Source organism: Rhodnius prolixus, unplaced genomic scaffold (assembly GCF_049639745.1).
Source record: "Rhodnius prolixus isolate KJV_2025 unplaced genomic scaffold, Rpr scaffold_2, whole genome shotgun sequence".
Taxonomy (NCBI): Eukaryota; Metazoa; Arthropoda; class Insecta; order Hemiptera; family Reduviidae; genus Rhodnius; species Rhodnius prolixus.
Window position 1 is genome coordinate 2,724,917 of NW_027411592.1, and position 27,619 is coordinate 2,752,535.

The 27,619-nt window shown below is 32.9% G+C and overlaps 3 protein-coding genes across 3 annotated transcripts in view; 1 reads left to right on the plus strand and 2 right to left on the minus strand.

Annotated features, from left to right (window-relative positions):
• The window catches only part of LOC141448757 (facilitated trehalose transporter Tret1-like), a 30,981-nt gene extending 30,627 nt beyond the window's left edge, over window positions 1-354 (minus strand). The window contains exon 1 of the mRNA XM_074117348.1: window positions 194-354. Within this exon, the coding sequence (XP_073973449.1) occupies window positions 194-195 (2 nt within the window). The 5' untranslated portion in view covers window positions 196-354. The remainder of the gene's footprint in view (window positions 1-193) is intronic.
• Window positions 355-4,850: 4,496 nt separating this feature from the next.
• Window positions 4,851-15,371, plus strand: AsnS (asparagine synthetase). Its single transcript, XM_074120442.1, has 10 exons — window positions 4,851-5,221; window positions 6,070-6,195; window positions 6,305-6,545; window positions 7,517-7,696; window positions 7,780-7,958; window positions 9,439-9,616; window positions 10,822-11,029; window positions 11,580-11,753; window positions 13,178-13,321; window positions 14,502-15,371. Exons 1-10 carry the CDS (start codon window positions 5,096-5,098, stop codon window positions 14,632-14,634), a joined length of 1,689 nt encoding a protein of 562 aa, XP_073976543.1. The 5' UTR covers window positions 4,851-5,095; the 3' UTR covers window positions 14,635-15,371.
• A 1,374-nt stretch (window positions 15,372-16,745) lies between these two features.
• On the minus strand, window positions 16,746-27,481 carry IntS8 (integrator complex subunit 8). The gene is made up of 8 exons (XM_074120441.1): window positions 27,250-27,481; window positions 25,930-26,119; window positions 25,496-25,702; window positions 25,171-25,381; window positions 23,951-24,193; window positions 21,563-21,781; window positions 19,263-20,804; window positions 16,746-17,840 (listed from the first exon to the last, which is right to left on the minus strand). The coding sequence occupies exons 1-8, from the start codon at window positions 27,365-27,367 to the stop codon at window positions 17,721-17,723; spliced, it is 2,850 nt and encodes a 949-aa protein (XP_073976542.1). The 5' UTR covers window positions 27,368-27,481; the 3' UTR covers window positions 16,746-17,720.
• Between the last annotated feature and the right edge of the window lie 138 nt (window positions 27,482-27,619).

Here is a 27,619-nt window from a genome sequence, read left to right on the forward strand (position 1 = left end):
TTGAGAACTGTAAGTGCTTTTCCTTTCATTTCACACATCTGTACACTTCAAGATCATATGCACAAACAGATCGTATTTGGGATCACACAACATTTATTTTGGTCAAAAAAAAAAACAAACAAAATTCAGAAATTTAAAACTTTCAATTGAGTGAGAAAAGAAAGAAAAAGAAAAATAAGTCAAAATAACTTACATATTAGCGAATAAACAATAAATAAAATAAAATAAAAGAACAGGAGTAACGACGCCAGAGCTCGTGTTTGGCCGGGCCGAGTTGTTCACCGGTCAAGCGTATGCAGAACACTGCGATTCCAGAGCTGTCAAGAGCTATTCGAACCACACATCTACCGTACCAACCTTGGAACAACTCAACTTTCTCAAATACAGGTCCCTCCCCACTCTGATTTTTGGTACTTGCTCCCGGGAATATTATGCAGCCCTGCATAAATTCTTTTGCAGTTGTTCGTTCCTCAGGATGTGAGGATGTGCGATTTGGGAAGCGGGGGAGCGTAGAAGTGGGGAGGTTATTAAAGTTGACCTATTTCTTTTCTTTTTTTTTCTGCATTTTTCAGCTACTCTTACCATTTTGGAAGAAGTATTGTGATCGTATAGATTTTCAGTTTTGAGTTTCCTTAAGGAATGTAGGTGCCTAGATTTTCCAATCTTTCTGCTCATCACATACTTATCACGGAGGTATAACTGTTATTGGAAACAATTTCTCACGAAAAGGTAAGGCTAAGTGATCAGCAAATACTGGTTACCAACGCGAAGATCACAGGTTCGAATCCAGCAGCTGGCCTTTAGATTTTCTCTTGAGGAACAGTATTGTCTGTAACGAGAGAAACACTGTCCGGAGGCCGGAGAAATACCCGGAAAAAACCTCCAGGCGCTAATAACCTCAGATGTTTGTGTAAATACAAAGAATAAAATAATAATAATCGCCCCAATTCCATTATTAGAATGTTGAGGTTAAACATCTCTCTAGGGCTACATTACTGAGGCTATTGAGTTTTCGCTACTTTTATTTTCTCTTATTTTCAACAAGATCGTGTCAAAAGTTCGACTTGTAGTATCCAAACAATTGGGGCCCCCTCAACCAGAAAAAAAGTGGTTTTTACAAAATAATAGCTAGTTACAGTATTATACGTCACTTTATTGTGATGATCATATATAATGGGTCAACTTCCTTTTCCTGTATAATCGCCAAGTTTCAAGAAATCTTAATCACGTCATCTCATAAGATGAGGCGAAGTCTGATGGTTTACCAGTTTATCCTGCCAGCTAAAATGAAAACAACAAATTGCAACAAATGTCCTCGTGTTTCACACAAAACAGCCAACCTACATTTACGCTTTTTCTTTTCTAATTAAGCTAATTTGCATAGAACGTATTATATAAGCGAAATGTGCTAGAATAGCCATTTTTCTATTAAATATTCTAATTACAGTTTTGCTGGCTCATTCGATACATTAATCTAAAATAGAACTTTTTGTTTTTATAATTAAATGTTGATGAAGCTAATATGAAAAGTACCTGCATTAAGTAAATACACTTCTGGACTTTGTATTAAAAGCTGATAATATAACCAAGGCAGGAGCTTTAGATAAAAATTAGGTTAACCTCTAATCATATGTTTCAACAGTACCGCCAAAACATAACAAATATTGTGTTGTTGCTACATGAAAATAATGTTTTTCATTACTTAATTTTTTTTTACTTTAAATTTTTAGAATTTCCACGAATAGCTTCCATTTCATAGAAGACTGATTGTTTCTTTACCGCAGACTCATGTGCTTGGGTCCACCAATGGTGGATGCTGGATAATATCTTTGATTTTTAACTTTCATGTTTTTTGATTGGTTTCAGACATTCATCCCATATTAGAGGTCGGACTCGTTGATCAGTTTGGTGTAGAGATTTCAACTTTAATTTGACTTCCTTTCCAGCTGTATCGTTGTCTGCTACAGCGAATAAAATCAGCGTTATTACATCAATGATGTTGATAATAATCAAGGTCCACCTTTGGTAGTATCGATTTAACTACCATTAATCTCAAAACTTCAATATCAAAGGAAATTAACAATTAATTAATCGATTAGCCGCCTATGAACCCCATTTCCCTTTAGGTAAAAGAGGATTAGCCACATCTTCACAATTCTTGACGTTCCTACGAGCAATCAAGCCTAACAAGATAATACAGTCTAATCAAAAGTCCGATTTGGACGAATATTTTTAGTCCAGCGGAAAATGCAACTGCATAAACGTTTTTAATTTTTTTTTCAAGTTTTCTGCAACTATTATCGCTAATCGCAAAAGAGTTTATTTGAACTTGAAATATAACGTAGATTAAGCTTGAATTCATTTGGATTTGTAAATTTTTCTTGCGATACTGATTTTAGTGGTGAAATCACGCATCCTTCAATATTTCATTATGGCGAACAGAGACAGTGAAAGTAAAGTAATGCCCGAAAAGCGGGCTTCACGTCAAGCTAACAAATTGGGTGTCGGAAGTGACTAGTAAACATACTTTACTACAAAGTTCTCGTATTAAAACATTGAATAAAATCCAAAGACTGGGAATCGAACCCAGTACCATAATATACATATATTAGCTTTGCGGGCCATCATACAAGGCCAGTATAGAAATCATCTATCGCTTTTCAATTTAAAACTACAATATTTCTATTTTCCATTACAAGAAAATTTAATTAAATTGCTGCGAGACGAGAGAATTTTCAAGCCACTTCCCCCCTCCAATCATCCCATTATTTAGAAAATAAATTTATGAATATGTGGTCTATGTTATTAGTCATTATTATTCATGGTCTCCAATTAGTTATTTTTGATTTACGATATATTCAATTTGCTTTTGTAGTCCTCACTTCTTCCAGTTGTTTCCAATTTTATTAGAAAATATAGTGTTAACGTCTTTAAAATATTTTTTTTAAAAAGTAGTTAAATTAAATCCTCTACTGTGAAAATTCTCACGATTTTTTCTTTTTACTAAATTCGCGAAGTTTCTTCAAATTCTTAAAACATTTGAGTTCGTACCACTAGTAAACAGTTCGTCAAAACTTTCATTAGCGATATATGTACATATAACCTAATAGAAAACCTACCCTACTCCTGCGAACTGTCTTGTGTATGTACGTATATCAAATGTTTCTAGAAAAGTTATTAAAATATAGAAAAATTCTAAATCTATGTTTTTTTTACAAAGTTTACATAAATTCCTAGAAGCTATATTAATGAGGATTTCAGAAAAGAGAACAATTCATTGAATTCCCGAATATTTATTCTAGCAACATATAGATACCCCTTCTTAGCTGTACATAAGCGATATAAAAATGGTTCTTTGGAGCAATCTACCCACCAACTTTCCCAATATTGTCCTTATTCAATTTTATAGAACTCCTAGGAGCCTTTTCTAAGAAAAAAACTTAAAATAGATTTTACAAATTGGTCTTTTCGGTAGGCCAATTTTGACAAAAACCATACTGTCCTGCCATCTGGTGGCCAAATATCAAATTTCAACTTTCTACGAATTTTTCATTCTTGAGTTTTGGTTGGTTCATAATACGTACCTATAGCGTGTACTTTCCGGAACTAGTGTTTCTGGTCTTTTCTTATAAAAAGCCAGCGCTTTTAGACATTTTTTTTAATTAAAAATTTATGTCCACAAGATGTTCTGGTACATTTGATTATTCTCAAAAGTAATTCTATTATAATGAATCTATTTAGCACCAAGAAATCAAGAAGTATGTTTGAAGCCCACTTTGAGAATTGTAGTAACAAAAACCTAGTTTTCTAGAATCTTCAACACCTAGAGTACTTGCATTAAGAGAAAGTATACAGTTCTTGTTTTAAGAAAAATGCACATTATTTGTGGTCTTTATATATAAAGGTTGTTTCGTAATTTTTATTTTTATCTAAGTAAAACATGGACAATCCGTGTGGCTGTTATGTAATAATTACATCCTGAAAAAACAAAACTTTTCTCAAACCGAACAACTCACATTTGCTGCAGTTGAGGTCAGACCAATTATAGAAACATGATAAATAATCTTGTCTTAGACTCATCAGGGATTTCATAAGGTTACGGGCCCCCGGACTTCCGGATGAATCTAGCTGGAAATTCACACGGCAAAATTTGGTGTGGAAATCAGTGGCAATAGCTGTCTATTATTAAGCTTCTCAGCTGAACTTACTTAAAACATTTTTGGCAAATAGAAAATTTCTTTTATTACTTTTTTCTAACCATGTTCCATCATATAAATGCAGCTTTTAATAGATAAGTTTGAATTTTGTCACTATGAATAACCTAAGTTAGAACCTTAACTGGTTCTTAACTGGAAGATGTGATTTTCTCAGCCTGCAGCACATTAAACTTATAACTTTATTTACTCATTTAATATTTATTCAATACTTTTTTAATTATTTAGTTTTGATGGAGGGGTGCTCCTGTGCTTGTCAATAGAGCACGCTATTTCACTGAATTTTGTGGCGTTACTATTAATCGTAATTTCTGTAAGAATGGAATATATTTTCAAAATTATTGTGTGAAGAACTGAAGTAAGAATATCTTAAAGGTTTTTTTTTTTTATCTTCGAAAATCGCGTACTCAGATAATGATATAACTTTCGTAATAAAATGTTTCAAGGAGCGATCTAAGAAATTGCACTTGAAAAAGCTCTTGTATTAAAATGAGCCTACTTTGGTGTAGGCTTTTTGAACATATTTACTAGCAAAAATTCTATTTTTTACGTTAAAATGTAATTAGAATCAAAAATCCCGCGCAGCTTCAAGTAAGCAGCGCAAGGTACATATAACAATGAAGGTTATACATGCCAATTCCAGTTAGAAGGTAGCAGTTTATGTAGGTTAAAGCAGAGATTGAGGGAGGTTAGGGAGGACATCTCTTTACGTGTTAATCACATGGTTATCTTTACAACAGTTACCACGTCATTTGTTGAGCTCAAGTTTTTTTTTTGGTTGTTGTTTTATAAACAGGAAATTTCACGAATAGATCGTACAGTTGCCAACCACATTGCAACTTTAAAAATATCTGTTTGAGGAAAGAGTTAAGAAGAAAAAGATGTGCGGCATTTGGGTGATATTTGGATATAGTACTGAATCTGTGCGACATTGTGATTGTACCTTTAGCAAAATCCGACATCGAGGACCAGATGCTTGGAGAATTCAATATGACAATAAAATTCATGTAAGCTAGAAGACTTCGTCATAACATTATTTTTAATGTGCCAAGAGTGGTGTAACTTATCTTTGAATAAGACAGCTGTTAAGCTTATGTATAGATAAGAGTAAATTTTACAATTTTTTTTTGCTCAATCGTATTCTAATTGTCTTAGAAGTAGTAATGGCGATATTGCAGAAGATAATAATTCATTTAAAACTCTCAACAATTCATTAAAATTATTTTCTTTTTTCTTTTGAGTTTTCAGTTACACAGTTCCTCCTAAAACACTTCTTTTTTTTTTTAACCTATCAGACTCAAATCGTGTGTTCTTTGAGAGAAATCTACCTTGTTAGAAAAGTTCCTTGAGAGATCTGCAACTGCATTGTACTTTCAGTCATGGCGGCTCCATTCTAGTGTTTTTCTATCGCGATATCCGTCCCTTGCCACCCTTCTAATGCACTTTTTCCTGTTTATCCAGGATTTTCGCAGTTTATTTTATTAACATGCCTACCTGGTACCGTCAAACTTTCAGCAGCATCGATGAGCACAGGCAGAAATACCAACTTAAACAGCACTAGCTTAGCATAATTAGCTGAGCCTATGGCTTTACTACCAGAATTGGTAGAAAATGCCATTAGCTTTCTTTATTCTGTTGAATACGTGTTTGTCAGTTTTCCCATCCTGACTGATAGCAGATCCCACTACTGGAAGTATTAATAATCGTGCCTTTGCGATGTAGCCCTTTCCTGCCAGCATGGGTTGCTCCCGGAAACTGGCCATTAGAATTATAGTAAGGCAGGCTGTGAAAAGTCAAAATATGACTCGATCGAAGTTCAAATTTTGCTTTTAAAATTGTTCATTTTCTGTTATAGAATGTATGTATTGGATTTACCAGACTTGCAATTGTGGACAGTGTCTATGGCATGCAACCAATGATTTTACATATGTACCCACATTTAACATTGATTTGTAATGGCGAACTTTACAATTTCAGAAAGGTATATTTCTTTCAGTTTGGTTAAGATACTGAGGTTTACTTTACTTGTGTACGTATTGATATTGAATTAAAGAACTGATTGTTGATTTATTTTACCTTTTTTTTTTTAGCTCGGATATGAATATAATTACAAGTATGAAACACATTGTGACGTAGAATGTATTTTACAAATGTATGGAGCCGGTTTTAGTATAGAAAAATGTGTCCAAAAACTGGATGGAGTATTTGCTTTTACTTTGATAGATTCTAAACGAATGAAAGTGTACACTGCCAGGGATCCTTTTGGAGTCAGACCACTTTATCGATTGGAAACCACTTCCGGTATACTTGGTCTCTGTTCTGAAGGAAAAGGTTGGATAATTTATTTTAATTTACTTTTTTTTTTTAATTGTTAAGGTAGACTTCAAAACTGAGTTTGTTCCGCTTTTTATTAAAATCAAGATGACATTGGTTCAAGAAAATGTTTCCTGCTTGTTTCAAAACTGAGTGCGTTTCAAACAACATTGTGTGTTGCCTAATGTCCCATTGACTCGGTTTCCTTTTTTGGCGACGTATTGCACATTAGGTTCAGAGAGAAATGGTTCGGAGAACCCGGTTTACCCATAAATCCGGACGAGAATTCTGTTCGCGAGAAAATAATGTTGTAGGCTTAACAGAAGACTAGGCTCTTAGGCAAGATGTGAATTTGTGCAATCAAGTTAGAGATATTTCGTGGTTGAAATAGATGATAAATTTTGATGTCCTCATATTCGAGCTAATTTGCATATAAACTGTGTATATTAGTCTAAGAGAATCATCGGATAACTTGAGGTGGAAGGCCAAGACTACGTTTAAGCTCAGGTACCGGCTATTAAAATAATCACCAAAAATATACTTATCATTGTAATGAACTCAAATACGATAGCTTTATTATTAAAAAACAATGCTTCTAATGTACTCTAGATTTAAACTAATAATTTTAATTATTAAAATTGAGTTATTGAATAACCACTCCTTAAATTTTAATTTTGCTACTTTTTTTATTAAACTAGCAGGATGCTTGCGCTAGGAAAGCGGTTATTATGAATAAGCTAAGAAATTTTAAATAACATATATGTTGATATTTTTACAAGAATTAGTTAAATTTGAATTTCTTTGCAAAAGTTTGGATGAAAATTGCTTCCTTTTAAGCTTAATTCTAGTTTTTAAATGAGTTAATTTTGGGAGAAACGTGTTTTACAACTCATCTTATCAATTATTTGTTCGTAAGTTCCTGTAATTTAGTTGTTATACCAATTAATGAAAATAAACATTTGTTAGAAGTACTTTACCAATCTTTATAGGTCTAGTTCAACTTGGTACACAATTTCTGAACGGTGAATCTTGGACACTGAAACAATTTCCACCAGGTCATTATGCTGAATACGACATCCTACCTTCAGGAAGGACGAAACTTGTCATAGAGAAGAAATATTACAACATTGGGGATGCGCCAAAGTTTAAAACTGTTGTCCCTCAATCAGGTTTAGATTTTTTGGTTTTTATAAATTATTAATTTATTTTACACAGTTTATTTGATCATTAATTAGAAAATTAATTATTTCAGATATTAGTACATCTGACACCCATACAATGATTCGTAGACTACTAAAAGAATCGATAAGAAAGCGATTAATGGCAGAAAGAAGAATTGGATGTCTTTTGTCTGGTGGTTTAGACTCAAGTCTTATAACTGCTTTGCTAGTCAAATTAGCCAAGGAGCACAATCTTCCATATAAAATTCAGGTAATTAACAAACCTTTCTTAAGAATAGTACATTTTACTCAATTAAATAAATATTCTTAGTGATAGAAACGAGATTGGCCAGAATTAAAATCAGAAACCATGGATAGCCTGATGCATATCAGGCAATGGCCTTGAGGAAAGCTAAGGAGGCTTCCTCATAAAATAAATTTTGTTTTGGAAAAGCATTTGAAACAAAAATAATAGATTTTCATTAAAAGTGGTTATTGTTTTGAGTTTCAATGGTTCCGGCAGAGATTTTTCAGTACATCCCGGGAAAATTAAAATGAAAATAAGAAATTCCCATTTCTGGCTCTCTTCTCTCGCAAAAGCCCCTTTATAATTTATTTATCTGGATATTTACTTTATTTTATTTCCATAAAGAATTCTAAATCAATTATTTGTGTACCCAGGATACCCTGTGGGGCACTATTTTGGTCGCAGTGCAAAATACTCCGTAGGGTGGGGAGGGAATACAAACCCAGGTTTATATCCAGTTATAGCGAACCTTCAGGCAAACTGTAGCTCATCAATATGAGAAATTCCAAGGATTGAGAAAACTCTCCAATGTGTCTTCTTTATTCAATAAGATGCTCACTTTTTGCTCGAGAATGGCCGCTAGGGTTATCTTTAAATTTTGTGTATAAGCATACATTTACTTAATATTCTTCTTTAAAGTAAGAAAATTATTTTAGGATATTTCCTAGAGGCTGAGGTAGGCTTCCCTATAAGATTACTATTCAGTATAATGTATCATTTTGAAAGCTACATAATGTTGGGGAAAATTAAAGGAGATGTTTAGAATTCGAAGAGAATTTCTTTTAGGATTATGAAAATGGGAGGAAAAGTATGTCGTTGCCGAGTTCATTCTGAGTTAGTTCGTGTATTTGTCACATTGTGTTTATGTAAAAGGGTAGCTGCCCTCTTTAAGTGATTAAATAGACATTTTAGGTCGTTGTAATTTGACTTTCTTAAGCAAAGCTTATTATTTCCTTAAACTGTTTAATTGCATGTAAGGACAAGCTCTTTTTTTAAATATATTTTTTAAGTCGAAGCAGTAATTCATAAAACATTAAATGATGGTTTTTGTTTTTTTTCGACCATTATTGATTGATGATTTTGGGGAATATCGAGGTGCGGTCTTAAATTAAAACAAATTTTCTTACTTCACACCAACGTTTTGATAATATTGTTGATATACAATATATTGACATAACTGATCATCATAACTGTTATGATGATATAGATCAACATTAAACTACGCTAACTTTTTTTATAGTATCCTGAAGAAGGTAATAAAATTGCTGAAACGTTGGTATAAAGCAAAACAATTTGTTTTTATTTTAAAACCGCACCTCGATATTCCCGAAAATCATTAAGTATTAACTGAAACAGTTTTACCAGTTTTAAAATTATGTTAAGATCACGAGTAAATTGCTAGTTAATTTTGACTTTTTTTTTTTTTTTTTTTTGTCTTGTGCAGACATTCTCAATTGGTATGGGAACTTCTCCGGATCTGGTAGCAGCTAAACAAGTCGCCCTTCACTGCGGTACTGAACATCATGAAGTAACATTTACTGAACAAGATGTAGCCAACGCTTTGGACAAAGTGTTACGTTGCGTAGAGACTTGTGATATTACCACGGTTAGAGCTTCAGTTGGTGCGATATATATTTTTATAATTAAACTTTTTATTTATTTTTATTTTTAGAAGCTAAGTGAGAAAGCTTAAATTAACTCATTCTTGGGCTTGAATAAATAGATAGCCAACTAATAAAACTACATCCACTGGTAACTTTTTGGGCTCAGTCAATCTTTTCCATTGTCCGTTGATTCCTTATGTTTACATTCGCTTACTCTACTGAAGTAAGAGGAAGGTCTTGTGGTTGTTCGATTTTATTGGAAATATCCTTTTTAAGGTCGATTGAACGTAAACAAAAAATAAGTGGTTTTTACAAATTTTACTCCTATCTTCGTCCGTATCTCCGTTTTGCTAATTATGTATTTGTAGGTTTCCCTCTAATATCATCTACTTTATTATCATAACATCAAGAAGGGGGCAGTAAAAATAAAGTTTACTTATTTTTTTGTCCAATCGTTGTAATAAAATTGCTGATGATACCTCTAGATTTAATTTCCTGTAGGTTTTATTAAATTACCCGCTCAAAAGACCTTTTTCAAATCTAAAACATAGATGAACCTCTATATCGTACCTCTTCTAGCAGATTAGTCTTAAGCTAGAAGATGAAGTTTTGAGTGAATTGATGAGTTACAAGAAAAAACAATTTTTCTTCTCAGTTTTTCATCTGTTTACTTGTTCTCTCTCACTCTCTGTTAAGAGAAAGTATTGCAATCGATACAAATGTTTCGATACCGACAACGTACTTCTTGTAGGTCACAAAAGTATTTTTGTTTTTTAAAAATACTGGTAATTCCATTTCGCTGAACACATTTTACTTGTAGCTCAACTTAACTGAAACGTTGCCCTACGAAAATTTATTTTAGGACATTAAGAGGGCTTAGGTGGGAGAGAGTTGGACTTAACTTTCAAAGTGCCATTTGAGCAGTTCTATCAATTAAAATATTAACGAAAATTAATTTTTGTTTTTTAATTTTTGTAGTATAAGGTCTACAAAGACAAAAACTTTACACATTTTTTTCAAGGTTCTTTTCATGAAAAATTGATTTAAAGTTGAGGTTTCTGGATGTAATACTTCCCTTAAAAGTCTCGTTAATTGTTATTTGAAAGTCAACTAACATATTAAAAATTCCTAGTTTTAAGAAAAACCTGTAAGAATGATCTCATCAATTTTTGTTGTAAATTATTTATTTTATTTTTGTCTTATTAATGGCAAACATTCTCCAGGTATGTACCTAGTCTCGGAGTATGTAAGAAACAACACGGACACAACTGTACTGATGAGCGGCGAAGGAGCTGATGAACTTGCCCAAGGTTATATCTACTTCAGAGACGCTCCGGATGCGGAAGCTGCACATAAAGAAAGCTTACGTCTGCTTCAAGATATACACTTGTTTGATGGCCAGCGAGCCGACAGAACTACAGCTGCACATGGGTGGGTAGTGGTTTTTATTTTCGTGTTGGAAATTACTCTTGAATTTATTGTATTGAGCTTTCTTGAAATCGGAAAAGTGTTTTGTTTTTTTACGGTCTCACAAGGTTTTGATCCAATTGGTCAACCAGAGGTTCAACTTTACTGCAGCGTTTTTTTTTTTATTTTTAGATTTTCACGATAACGGTTCTAGATTTTCTTTAAACTTAGTCTGTCCAATGATTTCCAAAACATTTAAATTTAAAACGTTTTCCCAGGAAAATTCGATTAAAGGCTGTTGAAGGTGGTTACGCTTTCCACCATGATGCTATTTTACTGCCTTGATTCCTGTAGTAACTTTTATCGTTGAAACATTCTTTGTGTTGACAATTGTGAAAATGAAAATTCGTAGGAAGTTTAATATTCTAAGTTTCAATTTAACGATCAAAATCCCTCTTCCGGAAGTAGTACTAGCACTGAGATTATTATTTTTTTTTTCTTGAAAATGTCTTGAACAAAGGCCCTCATGTTTTCCTCTAAACTTTTCACGTCTTAAAAAAGTTTGAATTTATAGGTTAGAATTACGTACACCATTCTTGGATCTTCAGTTTACACATTACTATCTAGGACTTCCAGCTGAATTGCGTCAGCCACAAGATGGTGTTGAAAAACATCTGTTGAGAGCTGCATTCGACAATGAAGATCTTCTACCAAGGAACATACTTTGGAGACATAAGGAAGCTTTTAGGTAAAAAGTGATTTATAAACGTAGAAAGTCAGGGTAAAGAATGTTGGATTAATTCTTGCTACTATAGAATTAGTTAAAACTAATTTCATTTGAAGCAACAGCTAGTTATGTAGTAGAAAGGAAACGAATGTTTGACGACTTATACAGGTATTTTTAGATGCACCATTTCGCTACGAAGACATAATATTCTCCACCAACATCTATGTGATTAAACCTTTACCAGAGCTAGCAAAGAAATATGAATGTATTTAAAATTTATAGACGATTAGAATGAATGGAAGAAAATGATTAGAGAAGGTTTACGTGATTTTAATTTCAGTTAAGCTATAAGGATGGCAGGAATATAGGAGTACTGATCCATCCATTAGTTGTAAGGTTTATGTAAATAGTTGTATATAGTAGAGGGATGAATGTATTTATAAGTAAGAATGGAGAGTGAGTGATATTCTAGTGATAAGCACCTAGACGATGATGGCTGTATGGCGGAAGCCAATTCCAAAAAAAAAACAGCTTGCCAGTTTCAAAAAGTTGTTTTTCGCTGTAATTATGGTTGAAAATCCACTTTTAGCCAGTTATTGCAATAGGTAGTAATTTTATAACTTCATCAGTCAGCATTTCATTTCTATCAAAACTTAGGCCAAATCTTCTGGTTTTCTTACCTTTAAACTTTATTTTCAAATTTTTGTTCGTTTTTATTTGGATTTGTTTTTATATTTATATTTTCGAGACCTACAGGTGGAGAAACGCTGCTCCATTCAATTGAGCTAATTAGAGTTCAGAAGTGATGGCTCGTCCATTGCTGAACCAGCTCGAAGTGGCCAACACACTTGATCTCATAAGTTATTTTATACATCACAGAAACTTGAATCTTTAGCTTTTATTTGAATCAGTTTTTGAGGGCAGATCTAAGGAAAGGATATGAAAGTAGGTTTCTCTCTAAAAACATCATTTCAGAATAATGTACAGGTTTATTATTTAATATTGTATTTACTCAGGCGTCTCCCGAAGGTTGCCTGCACGGATCTCATCTCTCCAAACTTCTCTATCCTGGCAATCACTGTCCAGCAGTCCCCAGCCGGCCATAACTTCCTGGATGCACTGCTGCAAGTCCCGCCTCGGTCGGTCTTTGGTTCTATTAAAGGGTGATAATATTAAGGTAGATTAGTTGGGCTAGAATTTCATTTTGAATAAACTGGCAAGCCGGGAAATGGTCATTTCGATTTTTTCCGGCCTTTTTTTTTCGAAAACCTCTCCAGCTGATTTCTTGAAGTTTGGTGCATGAATAAATCGACGTAAAATGTTTTAAAATTTATTTTATTTATTTATCTCTTTGTTACATTTAACTTATAATTAGAAAGTTATGTGAATGTTCACATGGGAATTTTCCAAACAGAAATTCGTTCCAACCACTCATTTATTTACAGCGATGGCGTTACCTCCATCCGGAAATCCTTGTTCCAAGTGATACAGGAGATAGTGGAATACAGAATACCAGATGAAGCTTTAGAGCAGGCGAAACAGAAGTATGCCCATCTGTCGCCGACGACCAAGGAGTCTCTTTATTACAGGTTGGAATTTTACTGTTTATTTACTTGGGTAAATAACCTAACCTAACCTTTTAGAGAAATTGGTTTCTTTAAAAATTGTTATTATTATTTAAAATTATCTCTTTATCTTTCTTAAGATTTTATATTTCTAGTTTGTTTTTTTTACCTGGATTTTACGATTTGAGGACAACGAGTCTTGAATGTGAAAAAGTTGTTTTTTTTTTTACAAAGTATCTCGAAGTCATAATTCCAAAAATGTAAATTCACCAAAACCTGAGTGAATTTTTGCTATAATTCAGCTTTTTGCTGAAAGTAACCTAAAGTTTCCTTTAAACTGATCACTTTCTAGAAAGTCCTGAAACTTTTAACTGAAACATTTCCCCCCCCCCCAAGAAAATTCATTTTAGTGCATTTCTGAGAAGAAAATGGAGTGTTTTAGTGGAGCTTTTCTTTTCAGTGAAGTCCATTTCAGTATAATACACAGTATAAGTTATGTTACTTAAAAAAGTGACATTGTGAAAAGTCATCAGCTGTTTTCATCTTTACTTTATTAATGAGCTGCAGAAATTTGGAATTTAATAAAGACATAAACTTGACCGGAAGTTTCATATTAACGAAGCAATTAGCTAAATGCTTAGTTATTGAATAAATTGACAAGCCATTTCGTTTTTGTTTTTTCCCTGGGATTTTTTTTCCGAAACACAGAGAGCCAGCTGATTTCTAGAATTTTAGTGCTTTAACCTGTAACTTCAATTAAAATTCAATGAAAAATTATTTTCTGAGTATTCTAAAGTTAAAAGTCTAACTTTAGAGACTATTCTATTAAAAGTGACATTGTGAAAAGTCATCAGCTGTTTTCATCTTTATTTTATTAATGAGCTACAGAAATTTGGAATTTAAAGACATGAACTTGACCGGAAGTTTCATGTTAACCAAAATTAAGTACGATCCATTTTAGTTTAAAGATTGATATTAAAAGAGGATTTCTAGGAAGCTGAGATGCATTACCTTTATTTAAAAGTATCGTTTTTACTATTATCTATACTAAAGTCATCTTCTTTAAAAAGAAAATCAAAATTCTAAGACATTTTTTTAAAGTAAATCCTCGAAAACTAAAAGAAAAAGGATAGATTTTCGCACCATCGCATCAGTCTTATATATTTATAATTTTTTATTAACTTTTTTTTTGTTTTGTTTTAAGGCAAATGTTTGATTCAGAATTTCCTAAGCAAGCGAAATTCTTAACGCCATACTATTGGATGCCAAAATGGAGTGAAGTAGAAGATCCATCTGCCAGATTCCTCAACACGTACGCTGCAAATACAGAATTATAAGAAAAATTCTATTTCTTCTTCTTCAACTAAACAGTTGCTCCCAGTGTAGTTTAAATACGAGTAGATATTTACATTTTATTGTAAATATTTAATTTACCTATAAATAATATCAATATTTTAGAATTGGTAAACTTCTAATAGCAGCTGTTTAGGGGTGAAGTTTGTCTGTTTGTCTGATAAAGTTGAAGGGATGTTTGCAAAATCAAATTCCGTTTCAACTAAATGAACTGCCATACTAGAAAAAAATCAGTAAACTCTACAAGAATTTATGACGTCAAATAATATTCTGCCTACACGATCGTAGGACTCTCAAACCCAGATTACTGAGCTGATTACAAAAATAAAATAAAAAAAAACAAAAATTGGTTCCTGTTTTTCAGTTTTCTTAAAATATTATCTTTTAATTTCTAAAAATTTTAATTTACATATATTTTAAAAATGTGGTTGTCTACAGTTCTGGATTTAGTGTAGAGAATTTTGACTTTCAACTATTTTTCTATACTTACAGTATTCTTAGATTTTTTCCTGGACAATAGGTTTTTTTTGTAAGCAGAATTTTATTCTACAGTTTTTATAAACTATAAATCTACATTATATACTATTTGATTGATATAGAATTTATAATTATTTTAACTAGGGAAGGGATTAGCTAAGCGGATAGCGTGTTGGATTCCAACGCGGAGGTCCCGGGTTCCGAATCCAGCTGCTGACCCTTAGATTTTCTCTTCCTAGGAGCTTCTTACAGCTCACTGTCCGGAGGCCGAACAGTGCAATGAAAAAAGCTCCGGGCGCCAATAACCTTAGATGTTGACGCGCCTTAAATCATTAAAATAATATTTTAACTTTCGTTTTTAGTGTTGACAAAAATTAATATCTTTGTTATATTTCTGTATATAAATATTTATTTATTAAACACATAAACAGTTAATTTTATTCATTTATTATTTTCCTGTTTATTACAACAAATGTACAGTGATGTTTTAATTAGAATTACTGGTTGATCATGAGGAAGTCGTGTGTTTGCAATACGTTCATTGGTTTCCAAGTAGATGAACTGGTTTTTTCTTTAATAACTCATTTAATTTTGGAAAAAGAATTAAGAATTATTATGGGAAAAAATAAATGTTCTTTCTAATTTGATATAAATAAGTGATTTAAATAAATGAATTACAAAGTGTAACTTTAAAGGCAAATGTTTGAATACAATATTATTATGTGCTCCTAAGATTTAAAATGCACGCAAAACAAGTAAAAGCCTTTTCAATATAGAACCTGCCTACTTTAATTTTTTAATAAATTGCAAATGCTAAAAGAAATTTACTGATATTTTTCAATTTTCCTATTTAATAAGAATTTTAACTTCTTAAAATCTTTCACAGCCTTGTCGAAAACGAGGTTAATTTGGGATAAATCATGCCCAGATCTAAGTTAAAACTGAAGTAAGCTTCATCTTAAGGAAGCACGAAAAACTAATAAAAAAAAAAAAAAATAGAGAAATTTGGATAGAAAGCGTCCAAAAAGTTAGTCGCTTAAAAAAGTCACTAGAGAGCAACACCTACTGGATTTCTATATAAATCTAACTAAAGTAGTCTACAAAAATAGCTAATAGAAAGCAGCAGCTACTAGACCTCTACATATAACCCTAAATCTTTTAGTATCGTCAATGAGATGGAGGAGAGCACACTACTCCGTTGTTAGTCGTTCCAAAAAATGTCTTTGACTAGTCTGAAAGAATCATGGAAATGAGTTCAATTGTAGAAGTAGAGGCAGAAGAGTAGTTGTGTTCGCTCTGACGGTCATTCTGAAAGAAAGACTGTCACACCCTTCAAGCCCCTAGAATTTGTGTAAGTTGTATACCCCGCCATTCCAACATGGCCGCATACAATGTTATTGCAACAAATACCCAACAGCAGCAGCACCATCTTCTAGATATCACATCTGAGCTCCTATGTTTTTTTAATTAATAGGTTTAGTTTTATCCAGCTACCAAATTACACATTTAATTTAAACATATAATATGCAGAATTTAAGTAAAAAACCTTATATTACATTGTGAAAGAAACATGCATAACACACATACTTTTTTTCATTAATTGATTCTTAACAAAATTTGTTTGTATATTTTCATTGGATAAATGTTTTACATCGTTTTCAATTGGGTTTCCACTGATGAACAGTTTTGCAGCCAGTACTCTAGTGTCAGCAGTATTTAAATTGAAAATAAACATTCATGTTATTAAATGAAATGTTTAACTGAGTTTTATCTTGAATTAAATTTAAAAAGAATATACTGAACATTGGCAGGAAGTAGTTTAAAAAGTCAACGGTAACTGTGATGTACTGCGCATGCACCAACAATCAACAGGCCACACCTCCGGGTAACTATTCTTTACATTAGCCCTTTTCTGAAATTAACAATATGAACATTTTATGCAATTGCTATTATTTCACTGTTATTATTTTCAATTTTTGTGCACTGACATACATCACATTATTTGATTGAATAAATATTGTAAAAAAAGTGCTGATTTCGAAACCAGCTGTGGGAATATTAAAATAAATGCACAAGACGTTAGCAGAAATATAATTAAATTATATACAACGCAATTATGTACAAAACATTTATAAAAACCACCCAATTATGGTAACTAGAACGAAGGTATTAGATATTAATTGAATAATTTTGTATATCTACTCAAATCTTTTGAGAATTAAGGTATTTTTTAAAAAATCAAACTAACAATGTACTATTTGCATTAGTTTGCAATTCACTGAAAAGAATTTGACAGATGATTTTTAATTCGTAGCGTAACTGAATAAAAATGTTTATAAAAATTGTAAAATTCCTAGTCAACATACTACGTAAGTTAACAAACCTTCTTGACATAACCTTCAATTACATTCAATAAAAAACATTAATTATACAAAATAAGATGTACATATAAAATTATACTTTATTTACAATAAAGATGATTTTTTTTTTTTTAATAATTGAATTCATAAATTATTCAACCCAAGTGCATATTTGTGTATACTTGGTTTTTTAAAGTCTGCCTTTCTCTATTTTAACGTTTCAACTGCTGTACTCAAGATAGATACTGAGCAGCCATTGCTCGCATAAATCTTCCTTTTCTTAGATTTTCAGCTTCACGTTTTATTTCTTCATTGTTATTTGAATTCAGTTCAAGAAGACCCATTATTCTTACCTAAGAAATAATATTTTAAAAATTAAAAGCACGGATGAATGTGATTTTTTTTTTTTTTTAACAAACATTCAAACTCTCCTAAAATGCTATGTAAAATAACGAGGCATTTTCTAAAGGACAACCAAGGATAGTTAATCGACTTCTTATGCAAAACTGATCGTTTTAAATTTTTTGAGATGTTCTTAAAAACTGTTACAAAGATTTCCTTTAAATTTTGCTAACACCTGGATGTAGATTGTGTTTGAATTGTTATTTCCAGGAAAATACGATTAAGAGGGCTGGATGTACATATAGAATTAGGCCAACTTCTATTTTAGTGTATAGTAACGTAAACAAAATTAAATGATATGCTAAAGTTCTGAGTTTGAAGAAAATAGCAGTCTTAGTTTTTCACTATTCTCTCTCAGTGAATTTCTTAAAAAAAAAAAATAACACATTAACTAATCACAAACTAAAAAGTGTAATTACTGTTCATTATTTTTGGAGGCTGGATCATGGTTTCAATAGGATGAAAAATTAATGCCTGTTTCTGTCATTATAAACTTGTATTCTGCCGAACTTTCGACCTTAGGGACTTTAGGTCACCTTCAGGGCTAATTTACAGTGTACTGTTTTACATCATTAGAGGGTTGGTGTGCCTTTGGCCTTGTCTGTTCATGGACTGACTAGTTCCATGAACAGACCAAGACAAAAGACACACCAACCCTCTAATGATGTAAAACAGTACACTGTAAATTAGCCCTGAAGGTGACCTAGTCTCTAGGTCGAAAGCTCGGCAGAATACAAGTTTATAATGACTGAAACTGGCATTAATTTTTCATCCTATTAAAAGGTGTAACTTTTATTCGAAAAGTTTTTCAATTAAAATTCATTTTAGCACAGTTTTGTGGGAGTCTGTCCACGGGGTAATAATTCATTCAACTTCACAGAGAAATATGGAGCTACAACTTACATAATTTACAATAATTAATGAGAATTAAATATTTGTACAGAATTCTGATTTTAAAGAAAATCGTTCTTAAGGATCTTACGAAATCTTATTTTTAGCATACATCTGTCATCTACTAAGATAAAGACCGCTTTCTTTTTTTTGAGAATATATTTTAAAGATGTACTCATGCTTCTTTCCAAATTAATTATGTTGAAGCCTTTCTGTTAGCAAAAATGAAAATTTTCATGAAAACCATGTGAATTGATAAGAGAAAAAAGAGTCACGTTAGTAATATAATCTTTTGGTTAGCTTCAGTCTAAGTCTAACTGATCGCAACAGCACTAGTTCTGAACGCTTAAGTTAATAGAGGTGTTACTGCAACTGTTGTTTCTCTCTTAAGAGGAAGAACATGGCAACGTTTCCAGGAACGAATTTTCTTGAAATTAACGATTGAGGAAAAATTTTAAATAATTAAATAAATAAAAACTTACCACTTGCTGCCTTCGATGATGTTCACCTTTCTTAGTGTGTAAATTGATTAAATACTCCAAAATGTTAACATCCCAAATACAATCATAATATGAATCCATAGCGTCAGAACAGCCTCCTTCGGCTAAACTTTTAAAAGCTGTAGCATAATCTATATCATCTAGAAACTGGCAGAGCACACCAGCTTGTGTATGACATTGTAAAGCTGTACAAGACTTAATCATCCTTTTATAGATATGATCTTCAACCACATTTTTATGCAACGGTCTGGAGAAGTAGTCACTTCCAGCTATGGCTGCTTCCAGATAGCTACACAGGGCGCATGTATGATGGGCGTTTACAAAGTGTAAATCGCCCATCAATTTCAACCATGGTACATTATTTGGATAATGTTTTAAGGCATGCACTAGGACATCGTATAGTAATTCGGAAACTAATTTTATACTATATTGATTGGAATTTTTAATAGCTGATGGCCACAAATGCAATAATTGGATGCACAGGTCGAACTGTGGTTGCTCTTTCACTACATTATGCAGTTTGGCTAACAAAGAGATTACAATGGCTAATGCGTTCGGCTCAACAATGGATGTAAGAGCATTAGTTATTGTCACTATACTATCACGCCTCTTCTGATTTGAAGCGAATAATGGTAACAGTTTGTCCCAGGCGTCTGTATTGATCTTTTTATTATATTTATTAATATCTTCACAGGCTGCAGCTAAGGAGACGTACAAATCAGCTAGTGGCACCGAATGCTTAACCTGCGGAGCGGCTATCAAAGCCTGCCATTGTCCCATGTTAAGTAAAGCCAAAGAGCATTGTTCTCTAAGAGCTACTCTAGGCAAACAGCCTTCAACTTTATGCAAAACCTGTAAACAGCGTTGTGTCAGTCCTGACCAATCAACATGCTTATCTGGCCAGGCAGCATGAAACTGATGTACATCCAAGAGAAGTAGTTCCCACATAAGAAGCTGATTCAGCTTACTAACTTGCTGTGAGTTTCCACACTCTTCAGTAACATCTTCTATAACCGTACGCAACATTACTCTGGATTGAGCAAAATTTTTCATCTCATCTAGTTCATAGAATTTCGTCAATAAAACAAACGCTTGGTTATGCAAGACGCCTCCGGGCAGATTCATGATCACATTATGTATGGGAATTGGTATTTCCCAATTTTTATTTAGTTTTGCTAAATTTACTGAAGGGTTTTGTCTTACTAATTTCAATACTGCCGATTTGATTTCATGCGGATTATAACTAGTTAATATCGTCCTTTCAATGGCCGCTAGTTCTAAATTCGGCGAACCAATGATACTCATTGGAATCTGGTGATATTCATGTACAGTTGGCATTGGATCATTATAATCAGTTTCCATAGCTGATAGAATTTCCTCTTCCTTTAATAGTTCTTTGGTGACTGGTAGATCGGACAGTTCTCGACTATTTTTTGCATCTCCATTCACCAACGACCATCCTACAATATATTTCAGTCGTTCTTTTTCTAAATCTGTTACATGATTCACTAAAGGAGTCAATGCCTAAAACAAAAAATTAAAAACATTAAGAATTCGATAATCCATTTACAAATGAGATTCATTAAAAGTGTCCAGTAGGACAGTTGTGTTGATCGTAAAAAATTGCTCGATAAAGCGTAACGTTGAAAAATACCCAACTTTAACCATTTTTTCCTCTTTTAAAAGATAAAATTCCCAAATTTTCTTGATCAGATCATATTGTAAATATCTTTGTTTATGTCAGTTTTTCCTTTTTTGCAACGTCGCAGATCAAATAGATGACGGTAAAAGCATTTTCTAAAATGGGCAAAAACGGCATTTTCAGATAATGTTCTTGTTCTTGTTGAAAACCTTTATTGTAAACAACGTAGCGCCTAAACGCGCGAACTGATTTTCATGAATGAGGTTTCATTCGATTCGGAATTTCATGAAGATGAGCCTTTTGGAGGTCTCGACGCTGTACATCTTTAGGAGAGGAGTTCTTTTTCCCCCTTTAGAAGAAGTTTTTGGGATCTTAGCTTATTTTCTCTTACATCCCTTAAGAGGAAGTAATGTTATCAAAATTTATCTTATTGCTTTTATTTGAAGGTACTGTAATCGCAATTTTCTGTCTATTATCCTTCTTAATGGGTTGTAATTATTCATCACTTAATCCCACAACATTGCTCCGGTCTCCATCTTCTTCCCACCAACTTGTCACCATTCCCCCATAATTTGTGACATTGTTTACTAAACTAAAAGTTAAATGATCAAAATTGCTTCGAAAAAAAAAAGGTACTAACCTTGTTCAAGGCTGCAGGCGTAACATTTGTAGAATGCCAAGAGCCTCCGTCTAGAGCTCTTCTGACCATATTTGACGCTTGAATCTGAGTCACTACATCTCGATGAGCAGTTATCTTACCACTAGCTACTTCAGACGCAATATCCAATTCAAGACTCTCTCTGAATAGCAATGGTATTTCTTTGGTCAAATTATCTCGTTCCAATATTTTATCAACATTCTAAAACAATAATTAAGTTAAAGCATGTAATAATATTTTTAAAATAACATTTTATTATTTTTTTTTATTATTATTATTAAGATATTGAATATTTTCTGTAAATCTATGCGGTATAAACACACTGCAACCTTATTGAATAACTACATCAATAACAGTGTTTACAAGTGCAAATAACCCAGTAGTTGATGCGCCCGCACCCAAAAAATAAATAGTGTGCTTACAATTATTGTAGATTACCATGTTGTATTTTACGCATATCTGTTTATTTTTTATTTTCAAAAGGAAATAACAATATATCAGCCATTATTGTTTATTTTTTTCAAGCTTACGACCTAAGGGCTACATCAGACATACGTCTCGCGTAATGAATTTATGCGGCCCGGCAATTATAACCTACCCAAAATTAGTTATTTAACAACAATAATTGGTCGAATGAACTCGCGACTCTTCTTTATTTAAAAAAAAAAAAATTCATTGAAGTGATTTAAATTTGTAATTTTAGAACTGAATTGTCTCCTGTCTTATAAGTCCTGATGATCCTATTTCATTTTTTTCTTAATTAAAGGGACGAGATATTTCACTTTGCAAATAACAGTAGCAGAAGGTGAAGTTATTGTACCGCATTGTTGGTAAGAGTTAGTATTTTTTAAATTCTATTTTTCTTAACCGTAGTATAAATATTGTAGGAAAGTATAGCGGAAGAGATTTCTTTCTGGTTGCAACTTGACTACGTCATGTACCACAATATTCCACCCACACAAGAAAAAATTAATAATAAATAAGATTTTATTAGTTCTACAAATAACAATTCCACATTTCTATTTAAAATTTTAAATCTTACGAGATATTACACTGAAATACGAGGGTCGTTTGAAAAGTCCGTGCAAAGTCAGAGAGATAGCACTACTGGCGCGTATCGAGGTTATGTTTAGTTAGTAGCATCTCTTGGAAGAACACACACCAAGTTTCAACCAGATCGGTCTATTTCTTTGTGTTTGGCATTCGTTTGAATCGAGGAAGTCGAGTGATTTTCAAAAAATGGACGAAAAAGAATTTCGTGTGTTGATTAAACACTACTTTATGAAAGGCAAAACGCCTCAGGAGACTAAAGAGAAGCTTGATAAACATTATGGTGACTCTGCACCTTCGATTAGAACAGTTTATAAGTGGTTTCAAAATTTTCGGAGTGGCCATATGGGCACAAGTGACGCTGAACGTTCTGGACGCCCTGTTGAGGTTACTACTCCAGAAATCATTGATAAAATCCATGATATGGTGATGGATGACAGAAGAGTGAAGGTGCGTGAGATTGCTAGTGCTGTGGGCATCTCGAATGAACGGGTACATAATATTTTGCATCAACATTTGGACATGACAAAGCTATCCGCAAGATGGGTGCCGCGATTGCTCACGCTTGACCAAAAACGAAATCGTGTGAAGTGTTGCAAGGACGGTTTGCAGCTGTTCCAGAAGAATCCGCAGGACTTTAAGCGTCGTTTCGTCACTGTGGATGAAACATGGATACATCACTACACTCCTGAGACCAAAGAACAATCTAAACAATGGGTTACCAAGGGGGAATCTGCGCCAAAAAAGGCGAAGACCGTTCCTTCGGCCGGAAAGATTATGGCGACTGTCTTTTGGGATTCGCAAGGAATATTCCTCATCGACTATCTGGAAAAGGGTAAAACTATTACAGGTGCATATTATTCATCGTTATTGGACCGTTTGAAAACCGAGCTGCAAGAAAAACGCCCACGATTGGCCCACAAAAAAGTCCTTTTCCATCACGACAACGCACCAGCTCACACCTCAGCAGCTGTGGTCGCAAAATTAATGGAAATAGGGTTCCAACTCGTTTCACATCCCCCCTATTCTCCAGACTTGGCTCCCTCGGACTACTATTTGTTCCCCAATATGAAGAAATGGCTGGCGGGAAAAAGATTTTATTCAAACGAGGAGGTGATTGCAGAAACGAATGGCTATTTTTCAGACTTGGACAAATCCTATTATTCGGAAGGGATCAACAAACTAGAGCAGCGTTGGACGATGTGTATAAGCCTAAAAGGAGACTATGTTGAAAAATAAAAAAGGTTTACCCCAAAAAATTAAGTAGTTTTTATTTTTGCACGGACTTTTCAAACGACACTCGTAGTTTATCATACTTACTATATACATTCCTGAGATAGAATCATGAAACTGCTGCAGCAAAGATGGACTGTAGTTCAGAGGCAATATACCGACTGCACGACAAGCACCCGTCAAAACTTCACGAGTAACTTTACAAAAAGTGAAAGCACAATTTGGCTCAGCCTTCCATAAATGGAAACATTCTTGACATTTTCTAAGAGCTGCTCGTGCCTCTTTATATGATTCTCGGAATAGAAGATATGAAGAGATGTCCATGAGTATCTAGACAAAAGAAATAAATAATTTAATAATGAATTATCCTTATCCTTATCTACATGGGAATAGAAGAAAAAAAAGAGTTAATGATGTCCATGAAGTCACCTTGTCTCAATTTGTTAAAAGAATACCAGGTTTAAGATCTCAAATAAGGGGATGAATGTGAAAAACCCTAATCTTTCACTTTTTTTAGAATATAGAAGTTCTAAAAATAAATGTTCCATATTATGAGTTTAGAAAACAATAAATGAATATCCAAAAATATCTTTCAAAAAGCTATTCTCCATTAAAATTGAATTGGGAGCCTTACAAGTAAAATAGCACCTTACTGGTCCTTTCTAACAATATCTAATGTAGAAGAATATTACAAAGTTACGGTCACCATCTCCAGAATGTAAGAATTATGACTTTCAAAAAAAAGTGAACAACCTGAATAGCTTTCGACAAAAACCTATTTGACATTCCACCTCAAAGATAAATAGAATCATAAGTGGTAGCACCTGAGTAGAAAAAAGATTTCGGAATGTTCTTACAAAATTCGTACCCTAGAACTCAGTTACTTTTGAAATTTGGAAATAACGAAATTGAATTCATTGTGAATGGAAAGAGAACTCAGAAGTTTTGATATATACTACAAAATTCAAATGGTCATAAAGAGATTTAAGTCAAATTACAGAGAAGAGTGATAATAATACAGAGATAGCGAAAAAACTGCAGTTCAGTCAGAAGCAAGCAAGTGAAATGGTGAAAGACTTCACCAGAAAATAAGAATGGATGGGATAATATTGAGAGGAGAATGATGAGAGCTGAAGTAACGCGTGAGATCCTAAAAAGTAATTAAAGCAAAAAGGTCTATATGAGGAGCTGGACGGATGAGGGCTCTGGAATAAATGGAAAAGACATCGAGAATGGACAGTCCAGAAACGTAATACAAAAATGTTTACCACTGGATAAAACTTATAAAAATTATTAAAACTATTTACCTGGCATTGAAACTGATTTACTGACAGCAATGAGCCCAATTCCCATTTATGTTGGACGATTTCAGACGTATGTTCAGATAGCGGCGTAAAGCAGGCTAGCGAAGGCACTAATGGTCCTCTACTGAGATCTGAATTACTCATTTTACGTAAAACCTCCAGACTACGTTCGCTTAGTGCTTCGCTTACTTCTTCACATCCAGCGTCTGTTGATCTACAAAGTGATATTAAAAAAAAAAACTGAAGTTTCAAATAAAAATCCTTAAGAAGTTCAAATATCAATATAAGATGTAATCCTTATTTTGAATTAATAAATACATATCCTTACGTCAAGTTATTAGTTTTGGATTTGCAAGCCAACATGGAATTAACGAACGAATTAATTACCCATCTATGATATAGAAATACAGCGAATAAGGCTTCTGAATTTAATGTAGAAAATTCAACATTATAATGGGTAGAGACATCGGCGTATTCTGGAATCACCAATTTCAGCAAATCTTTTAACAAAGTTGCCTGCATACTTAAACTTACTCTGTTAAACAAACAAAATTTTAAAACAAATATTTTAAAGACTGTTTTTCTAATAATGTATAACTGTAAATCAGATCTAAACAGATCTAGAAATATGTGTAAGATTTTTTCAATAATAAATTCCATCTACCCTTTGTTGAAAAAGTCCTAAGTTTGGCTCCTGTCTTTACTAAAATTTCAAGGCATTGTTAAAGCTAAAAATTAGAAAAGGACAAAAATAATACAAACTTGTTCTCGAAAATTTCGAAATCCCAACGAAGAAAAGCAGCTACCTTTAAGGCAAGAATTTTTAAAAGTAGACATCTTTTGCTAGAATTCTGATTAATTGTGTTCAATTTATTTTCAGAACCATTTTCCGTAAATTTTTCAGCTTGGGATGTTGTGAGAAATTTCAATATAAGTTCTGTTGGTGTTGGATCTGTAAAAAAAATATACTATATTTAGAATTACAAAAATTAATTTCCTAAAATTCACATGAAGTTTTATAATATGTACAGCTATTTTGTTGGTAAAAAAATTAAAAATACTTCAATAATATTCTAAACAAGTTTTTACTCCAATATGCCCTTTTGTTGAAGGGACTATCTACGTTTCAATTACCATGTCCTTTTCAGAATCTCTTGATCGTCAATGCTCTTTGCATAATTGTTTGTAAATAATGGCCTAATATGTATGAGAATTGCAGTAAATGACAAATCCTAGCCGGCAGTCAACGTCAATATCTCAGTATCTAAATACCTTTTTCATCCACGATATTCTGAAGAAGAGGCCCTCAATTTAAGAGAAATTAGAGAGAAGGTAAATCAAATCCACTTTTTTTTTCTCTAGCGAAACCCCGGAAGGAAGCCTGAAGTTTGAAATGCCAACATACTTCTTCCCCTCAGTGTCACCAGATTAGATGTACTTTCCTCTATCAGCAGTTATAAAATTCATTACTCGTTTAACCCGAAAAGAGAGGAAAGTCATGCCAAAATCTAGATTTTTGTACCTTGGAAAAGGTACACATTTCTTTCAATAAATTATCTATTTTAGTAAAAACTTTAAAATCGTTCTCTTTCACCAGAACGATGGTAAGGGCCGTATGATATTTTTGTTTATCATATCCTATTTACCTCCACTTTCATAAATTCACCAAAAAAAGTATCACACCAGATATGGAACTCTGTCCTATGCAACAGTACTGAAGATGAATGTGAGAATTTAAGTGAATTGACGATAAGTCACCTCAACCGTGGGTTAATCTTGAAAGTTTAGTTTTCTAGAAACTGACGTTTAAATTTCAGTGATTATGAATGTCATAAACTGTATAAAATCAAGACTGCAAAAAAAAAAAACTGAGTTGGTAGCTTACAGTCTCAAATTGAGGTATCAGATTTAATTTTATGATTTGACAACCTATACCCAAAAATAATTTAATAAGGCAATAACATTTGTCCATTAAATATTAAGTACATTTAACATTTACAGTGTTTATATGTACTTATAATGTATTCCCTATTAAAGTAATTGAATATTCTTTCACAGTTACTTATAACTTGTATTACTTACCAGCGTTTACATTGTTAAGATGCTTTTCTAAATGTTTAGGATCCAAGAGAAATTCAAACCATAAAGATGTATCTGGAGATATAGGTACAGTGCCCGGCCTTAAAAGATCAACATCCATTTTTAAGTGCAATATTAAACACTGAAATGGAATTTAAAAAACTGTTTATTTACAAATACTTTTTTACGAACTTTAATGTGAAACCTTCCCCATGGTTCCTAGCATGCTCATTCGTTGACCCCTCCCAAATAAATAATTCCAAATTATTTTTTTCTAAAAACATAAAGGATATTTCGTTCTTTAGCTTTAGAACACCAATCAAAAATTTCTGTTTTTCAATTTAATATTACCCTTCTTTGACATTAAACCTAG